The 23,615-nt window shown below is 36.0% G+C and overlaps 5 protein-coding genes across 7 annotated transcripts; 2 read left to right on the top strand and 3 right to left on the bottom strand.

Moving 5' to 3' along the window:
* The first annotated feature begins 940 nt into the window (after positions 1 to 940).
* Cox10 (Cytochrome c oxidase assembly factor 10) lies at positions 941 to 10,313 on the top strand. The gene is made up of 10 exons (XM_019042114.2): positions 941 to 1,097; positions 2,338 to 2,448; positions 3,185 to 3,410; positions 4,439 to 4,634; positions 5,123 to 5,298; positions 6,248 to 6,427; positions 7,359 to 7,493; positions 7,874 to 7,997; positions 8,579 to 8,714; positions 9,990 to 10,313. The coding sequence occupies exons 2-10, from the start codon at positions 2,371 to 2,373 to the stop codon at positions 10,005 to 10,007; spliced, it is 1,269 nt and encodes a 422-aa protein (XP_018897659.2). The 5' UTR covers positions 941 to 1,097; positions 2,338 to 2,370; the 3' UTR covers positions 10,008 to 10,313.
* A 626-nt stretch (positions 10,314 to 10,939) lies between these two features.
* Positions 10,940 to 14,477, bottom strand: LOC109030903 (thioredoxin domain-containing protein 17). The gene is made up of 3 exons (XM_019042115.2): positions 14,129 to 14,477; positions 13,603 to 13,690; positions 10,940 to 11,150 (listed from the first exon to the last, which is right to left on the bottom strand). The coding sequence occupies exons 1-3, from the start codon at positions 14,283 to 14,285 to the stop codon at positions 11,006 to 11,008; spliced, it is 390 nt and encodes a 129-aa protein (XP_018897660.2). The 5' UTR covers positions 14,286 to 14,477; the 3' UTR covers positions 10,940 to 11,005.
* GluRS-m (putative glutamate--tRNA ligase, mitochondrial) lies at positions 11,072 to 13,596 on the bottom strand. Its single transcript, XM_019042113.2, has one exon. It carries the CDS (start codon positions 13,430 to 13,432, stop codon positions 11,861 to 11,863), a length of 1,572 nt encoding a protein of 523 aa, XP_018897658.2. The 5' UTR covers positions 13,433 to 13,596; the 3' UTR covers positions 11,072 to 11,860.
* A 251-nt stretch (positions 14,478 to 14,728) lies between the features above and the next one.
* Positions 14,729 to 19,402, top strand: P32 (complement C1q binding protein P32). 2 transcript variants are annotated; one of them, XM_019042168.2, is made up of 5 exons: positions 14,729 to 15,092; positions 16,351 to 16,501; positions 16,793 to 16,986; positions 18,190 to 18,278; positions 19,007 to 19,402. In XM_019042168.2, exons 1-5 carry the CDS (start codon positions 14,861 to 14,863, stop codon positions 19,154 to 19,156), a joined length of 816 nt encoding a protein of 271 aa, XP_018897713.1. In that variant the 5' UTR covers positions 14,729 to 14,860; the 3' UTR covers positions 19,157 to 19,402. The 2 variants fall into 2 exon arrangements, with proteins under 2 accessions (XP_018897713.1, XP_018897712.1); XM_019042167.2 differs by having other exon boundaries at positions 14,731 to 15,107.
* A 1,127-nt stretch (positions 19,403 to 20,529) lies between these two features.
* Pdrg1 (Pdrg1 prefoldin-like subunit) lies at positions 20,530 to 23,563 on the bottom strand. 2 transcript variants are annotated; one of them, XM_019042132.2, is made up of 3 exons: positions 23,261 to 23,563; positions 22,320 to 22,550; positions 20,530 to 20,782 (listed from the first exon to the last, which is right to left on the bottom strand). In XM_019042132.2, the coding sequence occupies exons 2-3, from the start codon at positions 22,546 to 22,548 to the stop codon at positions 20,613 to 20,615; spliced, it is 399 nt and encodes a 132-aa protein (XP_018897677.1). In that variant the 5' UTR covers positions 22,549 to 22,550; positions 23,261 to 23,563; the 3' UTR covers positions 20,530 to 20,612. The 2 variants fall into 2 exon arrangements, with proteins under 2 accessions (XP_018897677.1, XP_018897676.1); XM_019042131.2 differs by having other exon boundaries at positions 23,266 to 23,563.
* Between the last annotated feature and the right edge of the window lie 52 nt (positions 23,564 to 23,615).

The following is a 23,615-nucleotide window of genomic DNA, read 5'->3' as shown; positions in this document are numbered from 1 at the left end:
AATTTTTTGCTCCCTTACCTCGAACCTTGTGATTAATGAAAGATGAAGTTCGGATGACTTTTTATTTTGGAACTAAGAAGACAAAATACATAGATGTTTAAGATGCTAAAATTAAAAAAGAACAAAGGAAAATCTTGCCGACCCAAGTCTTCAGTAAGAAACGTAATTGCAGCCAAAAACTTTTGAAAATGTTTTATCTTCACCTTTTTTGTCTTCAGATTAATTGTTTGGAAAGAATGGACCATTCTAATGAAAGTAAATAGGAGGCTACACCTATCCAAGAAAGTGTTCTCTGGTGGGAAGAGAAAATTTGTCCTAAATCTAAAAGCACCTCACCTAAATTTGGATTTCCTCAAGATAGATTTGCTATTCTTGGTTTTTCTTATTATTAACAAATGGACTTGGAATGAGGGGCTATTAGTTTCTGAAAGAGCTTTTCCTAACCAAACATACATGCACAAGGAATGTCATGAATATATCCGAATTCATGTGCCAATCTTAGGATTAGCCGGAAATGCAACAAGCATGGGTTAGGTTTCATTCATATTTGCAGGAAAGAGGAACCTCCCTAGGACCACATTAATCAACTGATATTACTAGAATACAACTCAACTGCATTTCATTCTAGCCTAATATCTTCTCATGATTTTCTTTACTTCCAAGAATATAAAATCACCTGAGCGCTTTTTAATGTAGTGAATTTCCCTTGGACTAGAGTGAACTTACTCATGAAAATTTGTAGGCAGTGCCGATGAAGTTGGTCTGATTGTAGGCACTACCACTGTCTAAGGTCAAAGAAAATGCAACCCTGTAACCAGGAAATCAGCTGACTCAATTACCGGTCCCGGAAAAGTCCAGTTGCGGAAATCAGAATTGAAGCACTACTGATTTCAAAACTCAAAATTTTTCCCGCTCGCTTTATCTGAGCTCTGGTTGGTCGTTCCGGCTAACCTTCTGACTTGACGTGTGTGTCAAAATTTCTAACCTAAAAAGTGTTTCTCGCCCTATCACTTCAATAGTGCGTGATTAAACATTTAATCACATTTTAAAATGTGTTTATTTTTGCATAGTGTTTAAAATCCTCTTTTCTTCATCAGGTATTCACCATTCATAATTTCTCTCAACTCTTCCATACGGTCTCATGGTTTGCAACCGTTACTTACTAATCACATCATTTGATTGACCTTATCCTGAAATTGTGCTCTCGCAGCTCTATTTTCTCCGATTCTTCCTTCATTCGTAATTTGTGTAAGCCGTAAATGCGGGTTAAGCGCTGTTTTCTAGAACTATCTTTCAAGTCCCATATTCTCAAGCGTCCTGTGCTTCCGATCCTTTCCATCAGATTTCCCTTGAAGTTGACATGGTCGTCAAAAATCAATGAAACACGCAATGTTCCTCATGGCAATGCAAATTTCTTACTTCCTTTCAGAGTTTATTTCTGTTTTCCTATGTCGAGAGCATAATTTATAATTGGAGCAACTCAAATTTTAGCTCCAGAGGTATTACAAACGATTATGCAATGTCTAAGTAGTTTCATAGTCCATATCCAGTGTTTTTCCATGTTTGGTCCAGTCACTGGAAAATGCTTCTATTTTGGTTTTAAACGAAATTTGTAAGATAATTACAATACTTTCAAATGCTAGAAGTGTTGTCCAAAGGCAGCAGGTACACTGAGAACAGTTTAGGTCAGTCACATCCATCACCTTACAAGGATCGGAATCTTGGCGTTTTTATGCGAGCGTTTCCGAATCACCGAGTCCATATCCTTCCAGGTCTCCAATTCAAGCCAAATTGACCAGCCAATTATTCAGAGGAAAATGAAAGATCTGCCATTTTGAACCATGTGTTTAGTTTCTATAGTAAAATGATGTCGGCCGGTAGTCTGTCATACGCTTCAAGACTCGCAACTTGTACAGCCCGAACTGTATCAAGAATTGCCGTTCAGATTTTTCAATCCAAGCTGATATCTTCAGCAAAAAATCTTTGTGCAACTTTGCAAGTCTTACACTTCTGTAAGCCATAATAAGGGCTGAGTAAAACTTCAAATGAGCACTGAGAAAATGCACTTCAGATCGTGCTATAAGCTAGCTTGGCTGAAGATAGACTAAGCTAGTGGCCACACCATCTGATACAGGTCATTTGTTTCAGATAGAACTGTCAAAAATATTAAATATCAAACAACACAGCTAGCTATTACAATTTATCTGATTTGAACGAAATGTCCCCTCCGTTGGACCTTTTTTCCCTTAAATTCACCTGCGTACCCCTTTTTACTACTTAACATCACTTCTCTATCTTGAAAAGCTTTCATTGCATAGGTTTTTTTTTATTTTCTAGGTGTTGCTACCTCTTCAAACTTGAAACGATGTGATGGCCTTGCTGTTATGTACCATTAAGCCATGTGGAGTTGGAACTGTACCACGATTTGCCCAGTCTTTTGCAGTCAAGGTAGGTGACTGTTGTCTAATTTATTCAATTGGCAAAAACCATTCTATTGTATTCAGGAAAAAGGCCTCCTCTCAAAGAGATTTTCATTTAAGACAGGGGTGTAAAGTTCTTTGCCTTCACATCGCTGTCCACACGAGAATGCTCTCCCTTTAAATTTCTGCAGGCAGCCTTCACATGGCTGTCCACCTAAAAAGTAGTGCATTCATATTTTATAAAATCAAAATTTGAAAAAAAAAATCCCATTTGCCCTCTACCTTCACATGTTCTTCCTTGTTTGCAATGTCTTCACGTTTCTCCTGCGATCAGCCGGTCGAGCAGTTTCTGCGCCCAAGATCTGTGGCATGGTGAAGATTTTTTCTCTAATCATTTCTCTAGAATTACCAGACTCTGAGATTAGTAATTGCAAAAAAATTTCTAGTTTGCATATTGATCAAAATTGCATTACGAAATTGCATGAATGGATTCTGAGCAATTTTTCTGATGGTTCAAAATCCATTAAATATCAAAATTTTCATTTTACGCGAGAAACTTTTAATTGAATACTAAAAATGAAATCTGTCGGTCTATTTTTCATTAGTTTAACATAAAACCACATCATTAGTTGCCTTCATCACCAATCTCTATCGATAAATCTAAATCAGCCTATTGACTTACAAGAAGCTGATAATGCCCAAGGTAGAGTGTAATATTTATCCAATTACTCTCTTGATCTGAACTCTATTTTTGATGGTTCCAGCGATGGACAAAGACGCAGATTCCAAAGGTAAGAACGATCGAGAAAACCCCGAAGCGCGATGTAACTCTGGCTTACGGAAATATAGAAATTGCCGCTTTCGCAAAAGATGCTATACCTGCCACATCAAGCCTGCCTCCTGAGAAACCGCTGACATGGACGGAGATCAAACTCGACCTGAAGAAACTTCCTCAACAGTATATGATGCTCTCAAAAATAAGGCTCACTTGTAAGTAATGGATGAACCATCCAAGTGGTCTAGGACAGATGATAAACTTGTAAAAAGAAGGTTGGAAATAGTTATAATAGTAATTGGTGGCATTTTCTTTTCACAGCATGCAATGGATTAATGGATTAGAAATTCAGTTGTGAAGTGGTCAGAAATCATGTCACAAATATCTGTTCATTTTTTAACTGTTTCTCCTCAGTAAAAAAAATAAAATAAAAAAATAGAAAAAAGTTCACCAGTAGTTGCAAATAGTTCATCAGTAACTATAATTTAATCGGTCAGCATTAAAACTACTAAACTCCAAAAATGTGTAAAATGAATTACGGAACGGAAATTAACTTGGATAATCATACACATCATTTATTAACTCAAAGAAAGTTTTCTTGAACAATCCATAATACAACTTCAAGGTTACCTTCACTATAAAAACCCTAAATAGGGTCAGGACAAGTTAAAATGATTAAAAATTTAACATCTACGAATTTTTATCCCATTTTTGGATATTTTTGGATCGCCCATTTTTGGATTTTTAAATCATTCACTAAAAAAAAAAAAAAAAAAAAAAAAAAAAAAAAATGTAAATTTAATGCTAATAAGAACCTAGTAGGTTTTTGCGATAGCATTGTAAGTAAGATCAAATTTTACATCCTAAAAAACTCTTGGGGGTCCAATAAATTGATAGCATTTAGCAAAAAGGAACCAACACGATCACAGTGTTGTAAAAATGTTGCCTCTTTATAATTAGGTATCTAAGAAATCTCTGAGAATGACAAATAGTTTTTGCTTTTATAAAATTTTTAAAAGAATAGAAGAAGTTGTTCAATTTAGAAAACACTGTAATTGCGCTGGTTCCTATTTGCTAAATGCGATCCAAATCCTATTCATTCTCTGCGTTTTTTTAAGAACCTACTTGGAACAATGAACTTTTTAATTTTTGGTAAAGGCTCACTATCCTCCTCAATCAGCAACAGAACTGGATCAGTTTTTTATGTTGTTCATTTCCCTCACATTTTTCATCTGTGTTTCAGCTTTAGTTGTAATGACGTCTTGTGCAGGATATGCACTAGCTCCAGCAGCCTATGACCACAAAACATTTCTTGCCTGTTCCCTGGGGACAGCATTAGTTTCTTGTGCTGCCAATGCCGTCAATCAGTATCATGAAGTTCCATTCGATGCTCAAATGAACAGGACAAAAAATAGGATTCTTGTGCGGCAGCTTCTCTCGTAAGTTTTAGTGGCATAGATCTTCTTTAAATTAAACAGTTTTACTCTTTTAACTTCCTTCAGATTTTTCTTAAACTTTCTGTATAGGAGTGTCCCATAAGTTTTTGGTAAGCCCCCTCAAATTAGCATGTGGTGATGAATTTCCTTCGAAAAATTACTACCATGCAACAATTTTTCATCTCAGATCTTTGAAAAATTGTTGATATGCCCTCATAATGCAGACCCTCCCCTAGAGTGTTTTGTACTTTATAAACGGCTCCCAGCTCAATTCCGAGTTGATGTGGACTAAGTAAATTTCCCTTTCCTGTGAATGGTTACAGTTTTGCATTGCCACATGTTTCATATTCATAGCATTGTGTTAAAATTCAACAAAACTCCTTTCCAAGTAGAATTTGTTCAAGAAAAGATCAGCAATATCTCCAGAAAATAGTGAGTAATTGCTTGGGCATTATATGAATTATACAATCATGTGATCTGAACTTTTTCAGGCCCCTGCATACGTTAACATTTGCAGCAGCATGTGGTGTCGGTGGTTTATCTGCCTTGTATTTTGGCGTCAACGGTTTGACAGCTAGTCTTGGTGCTCTAAACTTGTTCCTCTATACCTCGGTTTATACACCACTCAAAAGAGTTAGCATCCTAAATACGTGGGTAGGCTCAATAGGTACGTAATCAATATTTGTCTTCATTTATTTTTTGCTGCTGAATCCAATCAATCTTTATGCATTTACAAATCGACTTTAATATCATCTGAAGTAAATGGTTTGTAATTCAATCTAGCTAAATGAAATTTCATTGAATAAAAAACAAATTTTCCTCCTAAAAATAACTGATTCACATCAGATGATGTCAATACTACCCTCCACAAAGTGTGGCAAAAAATAAGTCATTTTTCAGCATGTATTTCATAAGCATCACAAGAAAGAAAAATTCGATTTAACAAGAGCTTTTTGAAGAAAAGTTTTGGTTTTCTGTTTGTTGAAACATCAGATGTCATTCCTGATCAGAATGATTTGATTCCTTTTTCCTCCTCTTTGGGCACAATGCGTCTACAGTCAAAACAGCGCCATTTCATAAAAAAACACCTACTTTACATTGTTGAAAATAATGAAAGATACGGAAAGAGAGAAAATGAAAAGAGTGGCAGTAAAGTATGGATATTTGTTAATATCTGAAACAGTGATGGTGCAGTTTCCATCAATTTTTTTTTTTTTTTTTTTTTATTATTTGTTATTTCAACAAGTTATCACCCATTGAAGGTACCTTTTTGGAATTTTCTCTCGTCTTTGTGAAGGGCAAGAGGTCACAGCCCCTTAAATGAGATTCCCTTTTTATTTGAGGAAGCCTTGATCAAATTGCATGTCAATATCTGTAACTGCAACGGAGATATGAACATTTATCCATCCTTTAGTACCATCTCACAATTTGGTCTTCATACCTTCATCCAACTAAGGGCATTTCAATTTGATCACGATTGTTACTGCTAGAGCATTATAATCAGAGGATTTCATAATTCCGATCAATCAGTCACCTTTATTTATTTCCTTTTTAGTACATTGTTGTAAGCACCTCGGCAGCTTTTTCAATGCTGTTTTGTTTCGTTCCTTTTTTAGTGGGTGCCATACCTCCCTTGATGGGATGGGCTGGTTGCACGGGGGGCTTAGAAAGCGGAGCTTGGATCCTCGCAGGAATTTTATATGCTTGGCAATTCCCTCACTTCAATGCATTGTCTTGGAATCTACGACCTGACTACTCTAAAGCTGGTTACAGAATGATGTCTGTAACACATCCAAGTCAGTATTTTTAAAGTATTTAATTTCTCAGTATTTTTAAAGTCTTGAAATTATCAATATTATTTATCACGTTCGTAATCTGCCCCCAAAATTTTCTGCACAAGATAGCGTTGGATCTTGTGATGTCTTTCATCATTGGAAAATAATTAAACTTTGTTCAAAGATTTGTTAGTGTCGCTGGAATTTTTTAATTGTTTTAAAATGTTGGTGATTTTTCCAAAGAAAATTTCAAGCAAGTTAGTTGTTTTTCAATTAGATTTTTTTATTTTACCTAAAAATATCTTTGACAAACTCAAGTTTATAGAGATAAAAAAAGTTTGGTTTTGACTTGATTTTAATTTCTTTTTGGAGTTGTGAACAGTTTGAATATGCTATAAAATTTAAAAAAAATTACGAGAACAATTTCAAAGTAGGCTGTTGCACAATTGAGGGTTATTCTTGAGACAAGATGTCACGAAAGTCAGTTTTAGCAAGAAACACGCCTACATGCTCTAAAAAGTTCTAAACAGCTTTTCAACCAAAAAAAGAAATAAGTTGAAAGTAGTGAAAAAAATAATGTCTCTCATTGGCTCGATATTTATGATTGCATATGAATCGAAGAATGATAGTTTCTAGAACTGTAAATTGAGTGTAAAGTGGTAGCCGTGTAATGCACATCACCAGCAAACAATTAATTTTTAAAAAAATGGTAAAAATATTCTCTAAAAATGGAACACATTATCTTTTCTACAATTGCAACTGGAAAATAAATTAACAGATGCAGGTGAAAAAATACATAGTAGTCAGCTTTTCATGTGATACCCTAAAATCTGCTGGGCTCTGCAAGATTCTTTTATTCTGGTCACTCAGTGCTAAGTTTTAACTTTTTACTCTTCTGTTCTTGACGGTTCGTTGCGTTCACTTATATGTAAATTTTTTCTCTTTTTTATAGAACTTTGCCGAGTCACCTCTGTTAGATACTGTGCAGCAATCACCCTCCTCTCAACTGCAGCACCTTACTTGGATGTCACCAATCATTACTTTGCATTGGAGTCATTACCTCTCAATGCTTACTTCCTGTACTTAGGTGAGAAGTTCTTTTCATTTCTTTTTTTTTTATATTACTAGGAGCGGTAGCGACCCCATCAAGCCTATAGAGATCTCCAACAACCGAGAATGGAGCCGCTACTGTGTCTTACACGAACCCGTTCAAATTTTGCGTTATTTTGAGATATTTAAATACTACATCAAAACTTTGTAAAAAAAAAAACAAACAAAATAACCCGAGGGCATTCTAGTAAATACCTGTACAAGCATGATATAAGTAAAAGAAAATGAAAGAAATAATTTTCTTCCTCATGTAAATATGCAAGAGAGAGAGAGACAGAGAAAAAAAAACATTTCTTTTTTTGTCAGTGGCTCTTTCACTTAAACCTGTTTTTCATGCAATTCTGTTACGTTTTTCAGCTTACAAATTCTACCAAGAATCAGATAGTGCCAGCTCTAGGAAATTATTCAGGTTTTCACTGATTCACTTGCCAGCTCTCATGATTCTGATGTTAGTGAATAAGAAGTATTGGTCTCATTCAATGTAAGTAGTCCAAACCTTTGTACTTTCTATTCCCGTTTTGTAAGAAGCCTGATTACCTAATTCTCCTCCCCTCCCCTACATCATTTTAGAAGTTATGTAGGCTGTGGGACTTAATTTTCCAGCACCATTTTTCATGTGCTGCAAGACTCCCAGCACTGCCATCATTGAACATGTAATTTTGCTGGGTCCAATGACGCAGCAGAAAATTCGGCAATATTATTGGCAACAGCCATTCAACCTCACCAGATCTGGACCTGTGCGAATAATGATTAATGAATTTTAAATTAATATGTAAGAGTCAGCTTTATCAATCAATTTTGAGAGAATTAAACGAAGGGGCAATCCATATTCTAAACCCCTAATTCTTTTCGTTGCACAGACCAGTCATGATAAGTTAGAATAGGACATGGCGTAGAAATAATTGTGAGCCTCACAATTTTTGCTTTTGATGTAAGTTCGCTGTATGTTTTTTTGCTCCTAGATTATACTTATCTCCCAGAGTGTGTCGTTTCCAAAATTCGTGCAGCATTTCATGTGAATATTATCTTCTAACTGGATTGCATAACTTACTCATTTTACAGAGAGCCTCCCGTTATATCAGGGGATGTTGATAGTAGCAATATTTCAGCAGAACAATTAGTGAGGCCCAAAAAAGACTCAGAAGATGAAGACTTGCCTTCCAAATTGAAGCAACTGAAAGGGCTAGTTTTCACTGTGGTAAGCTAATTTTCTTTTGTCTCTGAACAGTGAAGGTTGTGGGTGTAATCAAAAGGAATAGGCACACAATACCGAGAAATTTGGCGCCTGCTAAATTTCAATGTTACTTGATACGATATTCCTAAAATCTTCTAAGCAAGATGAGCCTTTAAAATTGAACTTTTTATGTACCAACCTCCAAAGAAGCATGGCTGAAAAGTGAAGTTTTCAGTCCTCTATAAGCGTTTTCTATTGTAGATGCGGAACTGTGACTATGTCTGTGTAGATGCTACGTTGCAAGCTGTTACCTTTTGGAGGACTTTGATTCTTTTTGTCTGTCTTATCCTCCCAACCAATACAGAAAAGAAACATAAGCTCTCCTCAAGATGTTCCAACATTTCTTTTAGATATTGCCTGTTTAAATAATAAGTCACTTATTAGCCTCATTTTTTTCGAGATCAGCATGTAGAAAGTTTGATTTTAAAAACTTATTGTATTCAGGAGGTTGTTAGGAACATTATATCAAGTAATATCAAAGTTTAGCCAGGGCAAAATTTCTTGGCACTATGCTGTAGGTGTTTTTTTTTTTAAAAATTTGAGTTGTAGAGTCTTTTTTACCAACAGGTCATTAATCGTAGAGAATATTCTGCAAAAAAGACATCAATTGGACGTATTTCTGCCAAACCAAACTATGTGCAATAAGACATGAGCCCTGAGACCCATAAAAATATATGCATAACAGGACTCACGTCATAATGCACATAGTTCTGTTTGGCATAAATACGTCCAATTGTAAAGACTCCTCAAGGAGACCATTACATACAGAGTCCTCTGTGGTTAATATTACCCAGCAATATTTACAGCAGTAGTTATGGCTTTACTGTTGTAACATTAGCGAATATTAATACGCTCAAATATTGCTGTAAGAACTGAATGATGTTGCAATATTCCTCAAAAATTTAGGTAATTTTCTGTCTAAAAAATAAATGCATATTGCAACCTTGTCGTTTGAATTTTATTAGGTCTATAATGCTTGGCTATTATCTGCGACAATATTTCTCTCTGCCTAGACCTAGTTGCAGGGTGAGGAAAAGTGAAACAAAATCTGTTAAAGCATTATTTTCCTATTCATCATGGGGTCGAAATTCAATTGTATGAAAGTTTGATCAAATGAACATACTTTGGAATACTTTTTTTTATTTTTTTCTTTAGGCATTTTGAAAAAAGGAACTTAAGATTTTATTGACTTAACCAACAAGATTTTTTGTAATGGTCTTTTATGAATTTTTGTTTCAGCAAGCAGAAACCAAGTGATGAAATTTAGTTCAATTCATGGAATTTTTGATTCCCAAGTTTTTTTAATCCACAGAAGTTTTTGTTATTGTCTTAAATCCCTGCTCCCAATTTGTTGTTCATTGAATTATTAAGTTTTACTATCCAATACTGTAAATGTGTAATTAGATTAGCTATTGTAAATTATTTCAAGCTAGGTTTAAAAAATCTAGTCCATTCTTGTAGAGATTATGTAAAGCTACAAGAGTAAGTGTACTTTTAAAAAAGAAAAAAAAAAAATGGGAAAAGATCCAATAAATGAATCATTGATAGTTCCAACTCAGAAAATTCTCCGTTTGATTTTGCTTGAATTTAATTTCATTAGTTGCCAGTAAAATGTAACAAATTGCGACTGTCAACAGAGAAAGGTACCTTATAGCACAGAACTAACATAGAGATGAAGATAGTATCTCTTGTAGACATGAAAATTGTTCGGGTCTTTGCAGGAAAAAGTCTCAATCAATTTCAAAAATTAAGTTGTGAGCGTAAGTTTTTAATTACAAAATGTTGGTAAAATACTTCCATCATAACATTACTGATGATTCAGTCATGAGTTTTCCAGCAAAAAGGTCTCTTTTTTTTGACGATGTTGACATGTCAATTATTTCAAATACTAATGGCCCAAGTGCAAATCAACATATCTCCACTGCCAGTGTGCTGCTTCTAACTTTCCGCTCAGATTTTATTTTTTCAAAGAGGAAAAAACCAACCTGGTAGCTTGAAATTTGTGCTAAATATTCTACTAATAGAGAGGACAAAATCAAGGAATATTACATAAAATAATTTTCTAAAAAAAAATACTAAAGCATGACAGGGAGTCTGTAAAGTCGCAAACGGAGATACGTGGTTCCGCACTTTGACAATTGATACATAGATATATCAAAAAATCAATTCTTCAAAAACTGAACCACATCTGCAAAAATATTTTCGTTTATTAAAGATTTTACAAAATTTCAAAATTCAGCTCTGAAACACTAGGTTCATCCCAAGAAAAATTTTCTCAGGACATCTACTTTGGAACATTCGTCATCAATTATTCTTCCTCCTTTCCATTTAATAATTGTGGGAATATTAGTAAGTTTGAGACGAGGGTCAGTGCGAAAAGAGCATTTGGGGTCTTTCCATCTGCAACAAGGGTAATACAACATCAATCATGACTTCATTGTCTAATTTTGCGAACAAGTTTCCCTCTTTTCCCCAAACAAAATTAGGCTCTACCTCTGAATTAGTGCTAAATATGTCCTAAAGTTTTAAAAAATTTTAAAAATTTGAAAAATAGGTTTTTCGGACAAGCACCCGGTATACCAATACCACTGAAAAATGCTTAGGATCCAGCATGTAAAGTCATTGTGCAAATGAAAAAAAAAGATGTAGAGTTGTAATGCCTCCCAAAGGGAAACAATTAATACTTGAGCCATGTTCCTAGTAGGTATTACTTTGCCCTCAACATAAAAAGAACCAGATATCTTATGATGAAAAATTACAGAGTATTGTCAGCTTACACAGTAAGAATAATCTGAAAATGTGTATAAGCCTGCACGCTTCACACCAAATATGCCAATTGGAAACAAATTTGACTACGTATTTGTGTTCCAAGGCCCTTCAGTTTTCTCTGACGTTCCTTCCACACTGACCAACTTCTATCCAACTACATTAACAGGCTACAGGCAAACTCATGTACAGCGAAAGGATGAACTTGCTCTTTTCCATACCTATTCGAACTGAGCTAAAACTAGTTTGGCGAACTGATGTAAACTTTGCCAAGGTTAGGGGCACACTCATCCATGTAGATAAACAAATAGATTGATTTCAACTGACATACGCAATATAAAGTTTCATGAGTTCTTGATCGCCTCTTGTATGCGATCTATCGTGTTCTGTTTGCCAAGTAATTCCATCATTTCAGTAACGCTTGGTCCTTCCTTCAAGCCACTCAACACACTCCTTAAGCTCATCATAAATTTCTTGTACTTCAAACCTCTCTCATCGTTGTAAGCTCTTAAAGTTTTCCCTAAAGTTTCCCGATTGAAAGGTTCCACAGTCTCTAGGATTCCGATCAAGCTTTGCAAATCACTTTTCTCGACATCAGTTATCTTCAAGTCTAACTTAGGTTTCACCCAAAGGAAAGCAAAATTTGGTGTGAAGAGATCGTCAACATTTGAAATTCTAGATAAACTCCAGGTGAGAATTGTTGTGATGTATTCGTCACTCATCTGTAAATTGGAATTGCCAGAGAAAGTTCTTTGGATTTTATTCTTGATTTCGTTTTTGAGAAGATCAAACTCTGTCTCATCTTCAACACGTCGCTGAAGCTCCAAATTATTGAATTCTAATAGCCTGTGAATCATAAGCTGACAAGAACTTGATTTTATGAGATTTATATCAAAACCTGCAGCCAGTTGATCTAGAGTTAAGATTGAAGATTTTGGTGGGAGATCCTTGAAACCGCCTCCACTATGTGATACTAGGTTTAAAAGAGTCAAAGGATAAAATCCCCTCTCTCGCAAACTTTTGACTGTTAAATCGTTCTGGCGTTTCGATATTTTTGTACCATCTTTATTCATCAACAGAGGCATATGTCCATAAACTGGAGGGTCCCAACCGAGAGCTTTGTACAACAATAAATGTTTTGTGGTGGACTGCATCCACTCGACGCCTCGCAAAACATGTGAGATTTCCATATAGTGGTCATCAACTACATTGGCAAAGTGATAAGTAGGAAAACCATCACTTTTCATGATTACTGGATCACCCTCAATGCTTGCAACGTTGATTTCATATTCATCCAAAATAATATCGTTCATTTTTTCTTTGAAGGGTGTTAATTTGAATCTAATGCAATGACTTTCCCCTGCGTTGAGTTTCTTGTTTATTTCCTCCTGCGATAAATTTCGGCATCTATTGTCATACCTAGGGTTTTGCCTTGCTCTCAAAGCTTCCCGCCGGAGTAAATTCAGTCTACTTTCTGTACAAAAGCAATGGTATGCAGACCCGTTTTCCAGCAGCGGCACAACTTCTTTTTGGTATAAACTTAGGCGAAGGGACTGTTGATAAGGCCCGTAGTTTCCTCCAACTCTAGGACTTTCATCAGGCTGAATTCCAGCCCAAATTAAATCATCCTCAAGTTGTTCCATGGCATTTGGCACAAGACGATCTTGGTCCGTATCTTCAATTCGTAGAACAAAACTCCCACCACTTTGCTTGGCGAATAAATAGTTATAAAAGGCTGTGCGCAAGCCGCCTAGATGCAGAAAACCAGTCGGGCTGGGAGCAAACCTTACTCTCACTTTATTACAATTATAAGTCTCTTCTGCGAAGTTTCTTTTCGTAAGAACAAGAGGACAAGTGCTGGTAGGTCTTACGAACACCAGTTGTGCCCACTGACGACTAAATGAGATAATTCCCATAGTGGTATTGTCCACAAATTTGGCCTTTGACTTGAATTCACAATTCACTGCTGTATTTAGCGCTCCTGAGAAACTTATGGGGTAGGGTTGCTTCAGAAACTTAGCCTGAAATTGAATTGTCTTCAAGTTTTGAAATGCGTTAGTTAAGATTCATTCAAAGCAACACTTACACTTCTCTGTTTCCAACACTAACTTGAATCAAAGCACGAGTTTGTTTGTTGTCGAGAGAGTCATAGACATCTTTTATGATGGGTTCGGCTGTAACAAACAGAATGACTTAACATTGAGAACCAATGAATCATCAGAGTTTTTAAAATCAGACAGTGCACTATCTTGGGTAGAAATTAAGTACCTCCTAGATTAAAAATGTTTGATATTAAATCATTATTAATGGAAGAAAAAGGATAAGGATTTTTCCGAAAAATTTTCAAAACAAGATTTTGATAAGATACCTAGTAAATGAAGAGATCTTTCACTAACTTTTTAACCAGAGAATGTCATTTGACCAGCGAAATTCCAAGAGCTTAAAATTATTATTCAAAGGACTTTCAGCTGATATGTTGGTTAGTTTTTTCCTTTAAAAACTAAGAAATGAAATGAACAAAAGTAACGGAACGAGCTTGATAACAAGGGCTATACTAAATTCATAATTTTGCAAATAAAATTGGAAATTGGACTGGAACTTCAGTATAATACCTTTGACACAATCAGGACACCAGCTGACTCCTTTGTCATTATTTGAACCACGAAACAGCAAGAAAACAGATTTGTCGCAGCTATCTAGAGTATCCGTCAAAGAAGTGAACGCTTCGTAACCCTCGATTTTTTGGTCAGCTATGTCACATGATGACATTTTCACAAAAATTAAAAAACAGAGGTTGCAAGTGTTTTTCCGGGCGAAAATAACTGAGAGCCCAAGTAATCGTAAAAAAAATTACTTAGATAAAATACTGAATTTAAAATTAAATATGAAATCTCACCACCGACAGGAGATAAGGCGAGAACTAACCAAAGAATTACATCACACATACATGCAGAGTTGTCAAGTGTAATCAATGAAATTTTCAGATTACGCTCTGACTCCGGAAGTCTAGAAGAATAGAGTCCCGTTGCTCGTTGTCTCTTCATATTCTCCGTGAGCCTCGTAAATTTTTCAGGAAAGAAAATCAGAAATAATTGAACGTATGATGAGAGAAAATAATGGTAAGTTAGAAATTCAAAATTGCCTTATTTCTGTAAAGGCCTCTGAAGAAAACTTCCGGATTTATTTCCGACGATTTTATACTTTATTTGAGCGATCTTGCACCACTGTTTATCATCCATCTCAGCTCCGCTCTCCTCGCGCTCGGTCGGTCCGATTGATTAAGAGTGAAAAACTTGCATTAATCCGTTTTAAATCCTCTCAAAGTCTAAGTTTTCACTTCCAAAATGAACGGTGTCGTGAAATCTACCCTCAAGTCTGTATTCTCCAAAAGTTTTTCGAGCCTCGTGAGGCAGAATGTCGTCAATGAGCCGGCTAAGCGACAATTCGCCAGGACCCTATGGCACGTGTGCTCCAACAACGACGCCTCTTCAAACAATTTGGGCCGTATCCAGCAAAATCAACCTTCCATTCTATGCCAGTGTGGGTGCGGAGCGATAAGAGGAGCACATACCAAAGGTGATTACCGAGAGAGTAAGTTAAATCCCCTAATCTAGAAGTACTCAAACCTAACCTCAAAATTGATAACTTTACACGGCATTTCACCATTCCGGTTGCATGTTGTAGGCTCGTTACAATTGACCTGAAGTCACGCTTTCTAGAGTCATTTCTTCCTTTGATTTAGCTGTAGAGCCCCCGCTACGCTGCTCAGGGTTCTCTTGGGAATAACAGACTAGTTTCTTAGCAGTGCTCTCTCTCGGAGCACAACGGCCTATAGTAGCCTGGTCATACCTACGGCAAGGAAGTGTAGGAAGCCATTTCATTTGGATACAACCCAAGTCTTTGACTTAGGCAATGTATCCTGTGATGAACATGCTCTGTGAGCAAACTTAAATTTGCCTCTAGTAGATGTAGTGATGCCACTTCACATTTTGCACTTCGTAGGTAAGTCATCTCATGCTGAGACCCCCCCATGGTCTGTTTACGGGCTTCTAAATGTTAACCAGATGGTCATGATTCATCTGATAAAGCATGGTATTCTTAGTCAATCACTGGCCAAGTTTCATCAGTCGCAATTGCTGTCAGCGTAAAGCAATTAGTGAAGGTCACTAAGTGCCTTTCTCAATACACATGTTTCAACATGATCCGATTATCATTTAACTTTTCTTGAACATTTGAATTTTACTGTTTTCAACTTGGGCAGAGTACCTGTGTGAGATTACGAAGATTTAGTGAAAATCCTGTGATTGAGCCTCAAGAGTATAGTAGAGACTAAGATTGTTACGACTATCCATTTGTCTAACCAACTGATCAGAGCTCAATGGCAAAGTGATTACTTTTTTTCCATTTAAGGTGCTTTATCACGGTTGCTGGTGTGGTTGAATTGGCTTCTGATATATTTCATCAATTTCAAATAAAATCTAGGCAGATTTTGAATTTTTAGCCCAAAAAAGGACAATAACCCAGGTGCATGGGCTCAAAGAATCATTCCAAACCAATAAATTGGCTAAGTTCAGAGAAATGATAACAGAATCCTGTTCGGAAAATTATTTAAGCTCGTGCAGAGGAGCTATTGTCCTTTTTGGAGCTGAAAGTTCAAAATCTGCTGAGATTTTTTATGTAAACACTTGATGAATCACCTTCAAAGTTCACTGGTCACTACTCAAATTTTTGTGAATTGTTTGATTCATTGACTAAGTCATGTTGTTTAGGTTTGGCTGGGAAAACTTTGATGTTCATTGTCTTGTTTTTTCTAACTATTCCTCTTACTTTCCAGGTGAAAAAGAGCTCGCTGAATTCTTGACCGAAGAAATTGATGCTGAGAAGAAGCTCCAAAAACAGAAAACAATCCCATCAGAAATTGAAGGGTTTCAAGTCAAGTTGGAAGGAGCAGAAGTAACACTCACCAAGAAAAATGGTGATGAAACGTAAGTAATTTCAATCGGAACTTCTGAACATTTTCTTTTTCATGTAGTTTCAGCCCCAAGTACTCCAATTGTTTTCTTAGATTGTGTTGTTTTGCTAGAATTCTTTACAATTGACTGCCTGCCAAGGACTGTTGAGTATGATCCAAAATTTTCTGATTAGTTTCCACAAACATTTAATTTCTTGGAATTTTACTCAATACTTGATCAATACTTTGAACACCAAGTTGAAGCTAGTTTTGATTTCACCTTGACTGTTGCTTGCCCATTACTTTTCATTTTTATGCCTTTCAGAGTCCAGATTTTCTTCAACGTAAACCATTCAGTCGACTCAGAAGCTGAGCCAGAGATCAATCCCAATGCAGACAACCCAGAGGTCGAATTACGGTCAAAGCCTACCTTTGAGGTGGAACTGAAACGCGGCTCCAAAGTAATAGGTTTCACCTGCTCCTACCTCATCGATACTGATCAATCAGAAGATGAATGTGGTAAGTCACGTTTATTGTGGAAGATCGTATTATTTCCTACTATATATTCCTCAACCAATCCTCAGCAAAAGGAAACAATTTTTTCACCGACTAGATCAGCATGAATCTAAGTCAAAAGTGTTTTAACAAAAGGATTTGGTCTAACTCAGACATTTAAGTATGAGTAATTGCGAAGGATGTAGGTACCTACACTTCAACTTGTGCCCTTACAAGATTTAAGTAAGAAAATCTGCACTTTTGCGACGCCCCATATTAATTTCTTTGATTATACCTGCCAGTTGACACCCTGAATCTTTTAGGATACCTTAATTTATTTTTCTAGTTTTTCCCTTACAATTTTGACTCATGTCAAGTCCCTATTTTTCTAATCTAATTTCTCAGAGATGATAACTTAATTCTACCTGAGAAAAATTGTATATCTCACCCGGTGACTTCCTGGATTTTATTTGCATCACTTATATTTTTGCAAAGATTTTCTCTCCCCTTAAAATTGATTTTTTACTGCAGTCTTTCCTTGAAATTGAGAGATTTCCAAATTTAACATTAGTAACCTCTCATTCTATGAAACGCGGCTCCAAAGTAATAGGTTTCACCTGCTCCTACCTCATCGATACTGATCAATCAGAAGATGAATGTGGTAAGTCACGTCATTGTGGAAGATCGTATTGTTTCCTACTATATATTCCTCAACCAATCCTCAGCAAAAGGAAACAATTTTTTCACCGACTAGATCAGCATGAATCTGAGTCAAAAGTGTTTTAACAAAAGGATTTGGTCTAACTCAGACATTTAAGTATGAGTAATTGCGAAGGATGTAGGTACCTACACTTCAACTTGTGCCCTTACAAGATTTAAGTAAGAAAATCTGCACTTTTGCGACGCCCCATATTAATTTCTTTGATTATACCTGCCAGTTGACACCCCTGAATCTTTTAGGATACCTTAATTTATTTTTCTAGTTTTTCCCTTACAATTTTGACTCATGTCAAGCCCCTATTTGTCTAATCTAATTTCTCAGAGATGATAACTTAATTCTACCTGAGAAAAATTGTATGTCTCACCGGTGACTTCCTGGATTTTATTTGCATCACTTATATTTTTGCAAAGATTTTCTCCCATTGAAATTGATTTTTTACTGGTCTTTCCTTGAAATTGAGAGATTTCCAAATTTAACATGAGTAACCTCTCATTCTATGTGTTCAGGCGACATTTTTGGCATTGATGAATTGGCCATCTATGACAAAGAATGGGAAGACTCTACCTATGCTGTGTCTGGCCAAGTTTTGGATGGCGTAAGTAATCAACTTATTTTCTTTTTAATAACATGCTTTTCTTGAGTATTTTCATCGAAGAGTCTTAAACCGTCATGAAAATTTCTTTCATTCACTAAAATTGGGATTCTAATCAATGCTATATCTTTGATTATAATGCTGATTACTGATGTCTGGCCCATTTTGGATTACATACTCACCTTGAAATGTTCAGTAGTGCAGCGTATAAGGGACGACGTTTCAGATTAGTAACGGCATAATGGATTTTTCCAAAGCATAAGGTGAAAAATTCAGAATGAAAAGTTTAGGAAGGTGAAGCAAAGTTTTTGGACTGTTCAAAAATATCTAAAGTCACCGACTGATATTGGTCGAAATCAACTGCCAAGTTACATACAATGACACCCCCCCCCCCCCTCCAAAAAAAAAAATAATGCATAGAAAAAGGATTTATTGCTGGAGCTACTCAGAGAAAAATTTTCTATTGGATCAATCTAAATTCCAATCAATAAATCCAGGATGAAAATCCTCGCGGCGTTCAAAGGAACTCTTTCTTTTCAAACTGGAATTTCTGTTTTTTCATCGAGAGGTCCTGTTACTTTAATTAGATTCCTGGTTGACCTAATGAGAATTCAAGTTCAGGAATAATTAAGTGGAAAATGTTTCTCAGTGTGAATGAGGTGTTAAGTAATCGATGTATGTTGTTACATTTCTCTCTGTTTAAAATTTCTAATTTCGCTTTTATGTTCCAGTATCTCTATGATTTGCTCATGAACCTTTTGGAAGAGAAAGGCGTCTCGAACGAGTTCGTGAGCAAGATGAGCGACTTGAGCACGGTCTACGAGCATTTATCTTACATCAATCTCCTTGTTCAGTTACAAAACTTTGCCTCTGGCAAGTAATTACTTAAGCATTTACTCAAGAAAACATTAACTGAAATCAACATCTAAGTACTCTCTGTTCGTGTGAGTTCCGGTGCATTAGTAAATAGTCCAGCGTCACTCATTTAATTTTTCACTGTACTATTCAACCAACTGCAAAGCTTTGTTACTATTACTTTCCTTTTTTTAAGTCAAATTAGATGTTAGTTTTTTTCCTACTGTAAGTTTTATTTGTATGAATTGAATATATTAAGCCATTATTTTAAACGTGTATTTTTCTTTTCTTTTGAAAATTGAAACGATACTGGACTATTGAAATAAAAAATACTGACTCCTGAAGTTGAAGAGGGACAGAGACCTCTCAATAAAAAAATAGGTTGCTAAATTGATGTAGAGGCTCAAAAAAAAGATGTTCTCACAGATAATCAACCACAATCAATCCTAAAATGACAGCTTCAAAGCTTGCTGATGGGGTTGAGAGAGCCCTTAATTCACAACTTAAAACAGTTTAGGGTGTGCCCATAGAGTACATAGAGTCGTAATGTAAGTGAGTGAGCTGGCGCCACTTTTAAGCATTTTCCAGGTCCCAAATTCCGAGACTCCTGTGTGATGCCGGGTCACTTTTTCGCTACATAATCGATGGTTTGCGGCACACGGGTACCCGGCCATCCGATGTAAACAAAGAAGATAGGAATCACCTCGTATTCCACACCGCCATTTTGGATCGAACATGTATCAAAAAAGTGACCTGAACTTGGCGCACACCGGGCTCGGAATTCGTCCAGCAGAACATGGCGCCAGCTCTCCCATTTACATTACGTCTCTATGTACTCTATGGGTGTGCATGATACCCCATCAGCGAAGCCTTGGGATGCTTCTAAACTGTCAGATTCGGATTTTTTGAGGTCCAATGCATATGTGGACACCTTTTTCTTAAGGGCTTCTGTGTCATTTTAACAACTGAGTATCTTATTGATAGAGCTCTATCTGCTAATGTCAGTACCTACTTTAGATGGGATTCAGGATGGGGCAATTCATGAAAGTGTTAGGTTAGGTGTTTCAGAAAATCTGTCAAAATCCTTGATGTTACCTGTCAGAGCTCTCTGTAATCGTTGATCAGTATTTTAAAATAATTTTATGAGCTGTGTTCTAATACTCAATCAAAATCACCATAGTATAGTAGTTTTTTTTTTTTTTTTTTTTTTTTTTTTTTTTTTTTTTATAATTTTTATTGTTTTTAACATGATGCAACTCAGAAAATATGACAGTACATTTTAGATTTTCCAAGATAGGAGCAAATGTGCGAAGTTAAAATTTTGGTTGAAGCAATCAGTCATTGATTAAGAATATTTTATTAAAAATAATTTAAGGAAGAGAATCTCAAAACCAAGAGCTTTATCACAGAATTGCTTTGTATTCTTATTTTGATGATTACAATAATGACATGAAAACTTAAATTTAAAAGTGATCTTAACTGCTAAGAATGTCCACCCAAAACTTGATTTATAGCGCTCATTTCGGCTCCACTCATGGGTTGCAGCGTTAGACCGGGAACAGGTGATTGATATTCTAGATCCCTCAGCCTGTTCACCTTCACCTTCAAGTCGCTTCGGATTTTATTTATTTCTGCGTCAGTATTTACTTGATCTGAAACACAATTTGAAAAAAAAAACTCTGCTTGAAAATAAAGCACTTGAACGTTTTCAGGATGTCGTCAAAAACCCTTTGGAATCTGAAAATTCAAAGATTTTTGATAAACAATACTGAATTTACAGAGTGGCTGGGGATGAAAATGCTTAATGAAAGAATTTTTTTGATGAGAGATTGCTTTCCATGGAGAGATGAGGTGCCTCTTAAAAAGGTAAATATCTCAGTTTCAAAGAAATGGTAAATCATTTTTCTCATGATTGTAACAATCTGATCAGGAGCTCACTCTCTCTAAAATAATGCCTGTTGATATGTTTGGGTAAAATCATCCATTTTCAAGTTGAACAGGATCAAAATTAAGGGAGTTACCAACGGTGTAAGTCGGCAATCACATAACTCGGTTTGCGACGTCACAAACTTCCTGTCATACTTTATTTTTTAAACGGAAAACTACCCAACGGCAATTCTTTAAAACTGCCGTGATTATTCTTCTCTGTGCGAAGAAAATTCTGCAAAAACTTCAAGGAATGATGTCAATTTGTTCTCTTTTAAAAAAATAACATGGAGGCGGAGATTTTCAGTCACCGCAGACCGCTCACCATTATGTACCTACTTCAGAGGAATTTGTTGCAAAATTTAGACCTCTGTCTGGAGAAAAACTCATCTCTAACTATACTTTGAGTAAGAGTTGGAAGATCTAAGCTTTGTTTCCTGCCGCCATATTTTATTTCTAAGTTCTTTGTGCCCTGAGCCTCTATGAGCTTTTTCAACTTTTAACCTGTTTGTCTCATGAAAAAAATCCCCTGGCGCTTAAATAGACATGAGACTATTCACGGCCCTGTACAAAGAAAGCAGTTAGAGACACTGTAAGTTTGAGAATTCCACCAATGCTTGTACAAAATTCTTATTACTTTCCTCTCAAAAATAAAAAATTTCTCTCTCTGAGAAATTGCACTACCTATTAAAATATTTATGAAAACAAAATAATTCAGAGCGCTTTTTGCCATGTTTTTCACTCATGTAGGGTTTGTAGCATAGAGAAAAAAAAGGAGGTGTTTGCATTTCGGGCATCTTGGAATTTTTTCGATGATTTGATGACGTAGGTCGGTACAGCGACGTTTATCCTGTCGATTTTCTTGGAAACGGTGTAATTTAAGGAAAAAAGTCATTCTATAAGAAGTGCTTGAAATTATATAATGAGTTGATTTAAGTAAAAAAATCAGACATTATGGTCCGTTTGTCATATTTCGAATTCCAGATTTCGCTGGCCAGGTTGTACCGACCTACGTCACAGGGTAAACAAACCTCAAGATGCAAACACCTCCTTTTTTTTTTCTATGGGTTTGTAGGGGTTTGGGGTAATCCTTGGCTCATAAGCTTTTGAGATTTGGTATGCAGCCAAAAAGTATACTATAACACAGAAATTATGAGTGCTAGTAGAGAGAATTTCTGTTTTTATTAGTTATTCCCATTGTTAAAAAATCATGATTTCCAATTCATCATGAATTTCTTAAATGTAAGCCAAAAAAAGACAGACCTTTCTTCAATATTGTTTCAGCCTTGTCTGCTGAAAGCTTGATCAGCACAGGACCACTGGCCATCCATACTTTGCCTTTGGGCTTTTCTTTCTGCAGATGACGCAGTCCCATCCGTGTATCATTCCGCCGTTGATCCAGTCCGATTATTTCATTTTTGTCTGTGAGAATTTCCTCGGCTTGTTTTTCAACCGCTGTAAGATACTCAATACTTTTCTGAGAGATCTCCATGTCTGTGGATCAAAATATAATTAACTAAATAACCGATGAAATATCACCAATTGAACAAATTTGATCCTTGAAAATACTTCTCCTTCTCTTTTCAGATAGAGAGTCTGCTTAGGTTTTAGGTACTTCACCAATGGGAGACATCTAATTACACAAAATTTTGTGGGGTTTTTATTCGTACCTTTTCGAATTTATTCTCCGACAACTTAGAACAAAAAGTTCTCTCACACTCATCTGATGGAGTATGACTGAATATTTAAAGCCATAGTCTTAATACCTATTTCCATTATTTCACTATCATTAATCGCCCCTGTCAGACTTGTTGAGAAGAGAATCAAGCTATCTACAATGATTGGTGGAAAATTTAACTCGAACTTCTGTCCTAGAAACCATTACGAGCATCAAATAGGTATACATGGGATAAACAAATTAGGGGGCTAGAAAACTCATCAAGTGTCTGCTTGACACAATATGGATGGATTCTTGATTTCTAGTCTTCATTTTCCTAAGGAGCTCCTGGCAAATAAAATCTAGAAAAATGATTAAGCTGCTCTCACTAGCCGCTTCTCTACCTCACTCAGAGGCCCCGAAAATCCAGTCCCTGATGTTCGCAGACTCCAACATCAATGGACTCAAAAGCACTCTTCAATGACTCTACAGTTTAGTTAACGAAAATCATCACATTATTTTCCTGAATTTAAGAGAGGATATATACTCAACTGGGCTAAAGGTCTGAAGAGGAAGACTGCTTTCCGCAATGATCACAGTAAAAAAAATTGACCAGCAAAAGTCATCCGGACATCATTGTCGCCTATTTCAAACAGAGACATAGTTTCACTTCACATTCGCAATTTTTAATTTTCTTGAGAATTTTATTTTGTCCAATTTCTCGAAAAGTGAATTCTATGAGGAAAAACAAAAATTAACTCAAAACAGTTGACATTTATCACGAGGAAATGAAAGAACTGTAACTCTGTGTTGTAAGTAAACGTGAAAGAGCTTAGGTTATGTTAGTATTTACTAATTTTTTTCCGGAATTCGTAGCGGAACTAAAACCCGGAACCAGTATT

Source organism: Bemisia tabaci, chromosome 5, assembly GCF_918797505.1.
Source record: "Bemisia tabaci chromosome 5, PGI_BMITA_v3".
NCBI lineage: Eukaryota > Metazoa > Arthropoda > Insecta > Hemiptera > Aleyrodidae > Bemisia > Bemisia tabaci.
Note: the sequence above shows the minus strand (reverse complement) of the source record. Positions and strands in the feature narration are given on the sequence as shown.

Bases quoted from the DNA above. Each gene is read 5' to 3' on its own strand.
- Cox10 (XM_019042114.2), top strand. From the start codon at position 2,371: ATGGCCTTGCTGTTATGTACCATTAAGCCATGTGGAGTTGGAACTGTA. The intron at 3,411-4,438 runs GTAAGTAATGGA...TCTGTGTTTCAG, and splicing joins CTCAAAAATAAGGCTCACTT to CTTTAGTTGTAATGACGTCT. The intron at 7,494-7,873 runs GTGAGAAGTTCT...TACGTTTTTCAG, and splicing joins TGCTTACTTCCTGTACTTAG to CTTACAAATTCTACCAAGAA.
- GluRS-m (XM_019042113.2), bottom strand. From the start codon at position 13,432: ATGGGAATTATCTCATTTAGTCGTCAGTGGGCACAACTGGTGTTCGTA.
- LOC109030903 (XM_019042115.2), bottom strand. From the start codon at position 14,285: ATGTCATCATGTGACATAGCTGACCAAAAAATCGAGGGTTACGAAGCG. The intron at 13,691-14,128 runs GTATTATACTGA...TGTTTGTTACAG, and splicing joins GTGTCCTGATTGTGTCAAAG to CCGAACCCATCATAAAAGAT. The intron at 11,151-13,602 runs GTAAGTGTTGCT...CCCTTGTTGCAG, and splicing joins AGTGTTGGAAACAGAGAAGT to ATGGAAAGACCCCAAATGCT.
- P32 (XM_019042167.2), top strand. From the start codon at position 14,861: ATGAACGGTGTCGTGAAATCTACCCTCAAGTCTGTATTCTCCAAAAGT. The intron at 15,108-16,350 runs GTAAGTTAAATC...CTTACTTTCCAG, and splicing joins CAAAGGTGATTACCGAGAGA to GTGAAAAAGAGCTCGCTGAA. The intron at 18,279-19,006 runs GTAAGTAATCAA...TTTATGTTCCAG, and splicing joins CTGGCCAAGTTTTGGATGGC to TATCTCTATGATTTGCTCAT.
- Pdrg1 (XM_019042132.2), bottom strand. From the start codon at position 22,548: ATGGAGATCTCTCAGAAAAGTATTGAGTATCTTACAGCGGTTGAAAAA. The intron at 20,783-22,319 runs GTCTGTCTTTTT...ATTGTGTTTCAG, and splicing joins TGAAACAATATTGAAGAAAG to ATCAAGTAAATACTGACGCA.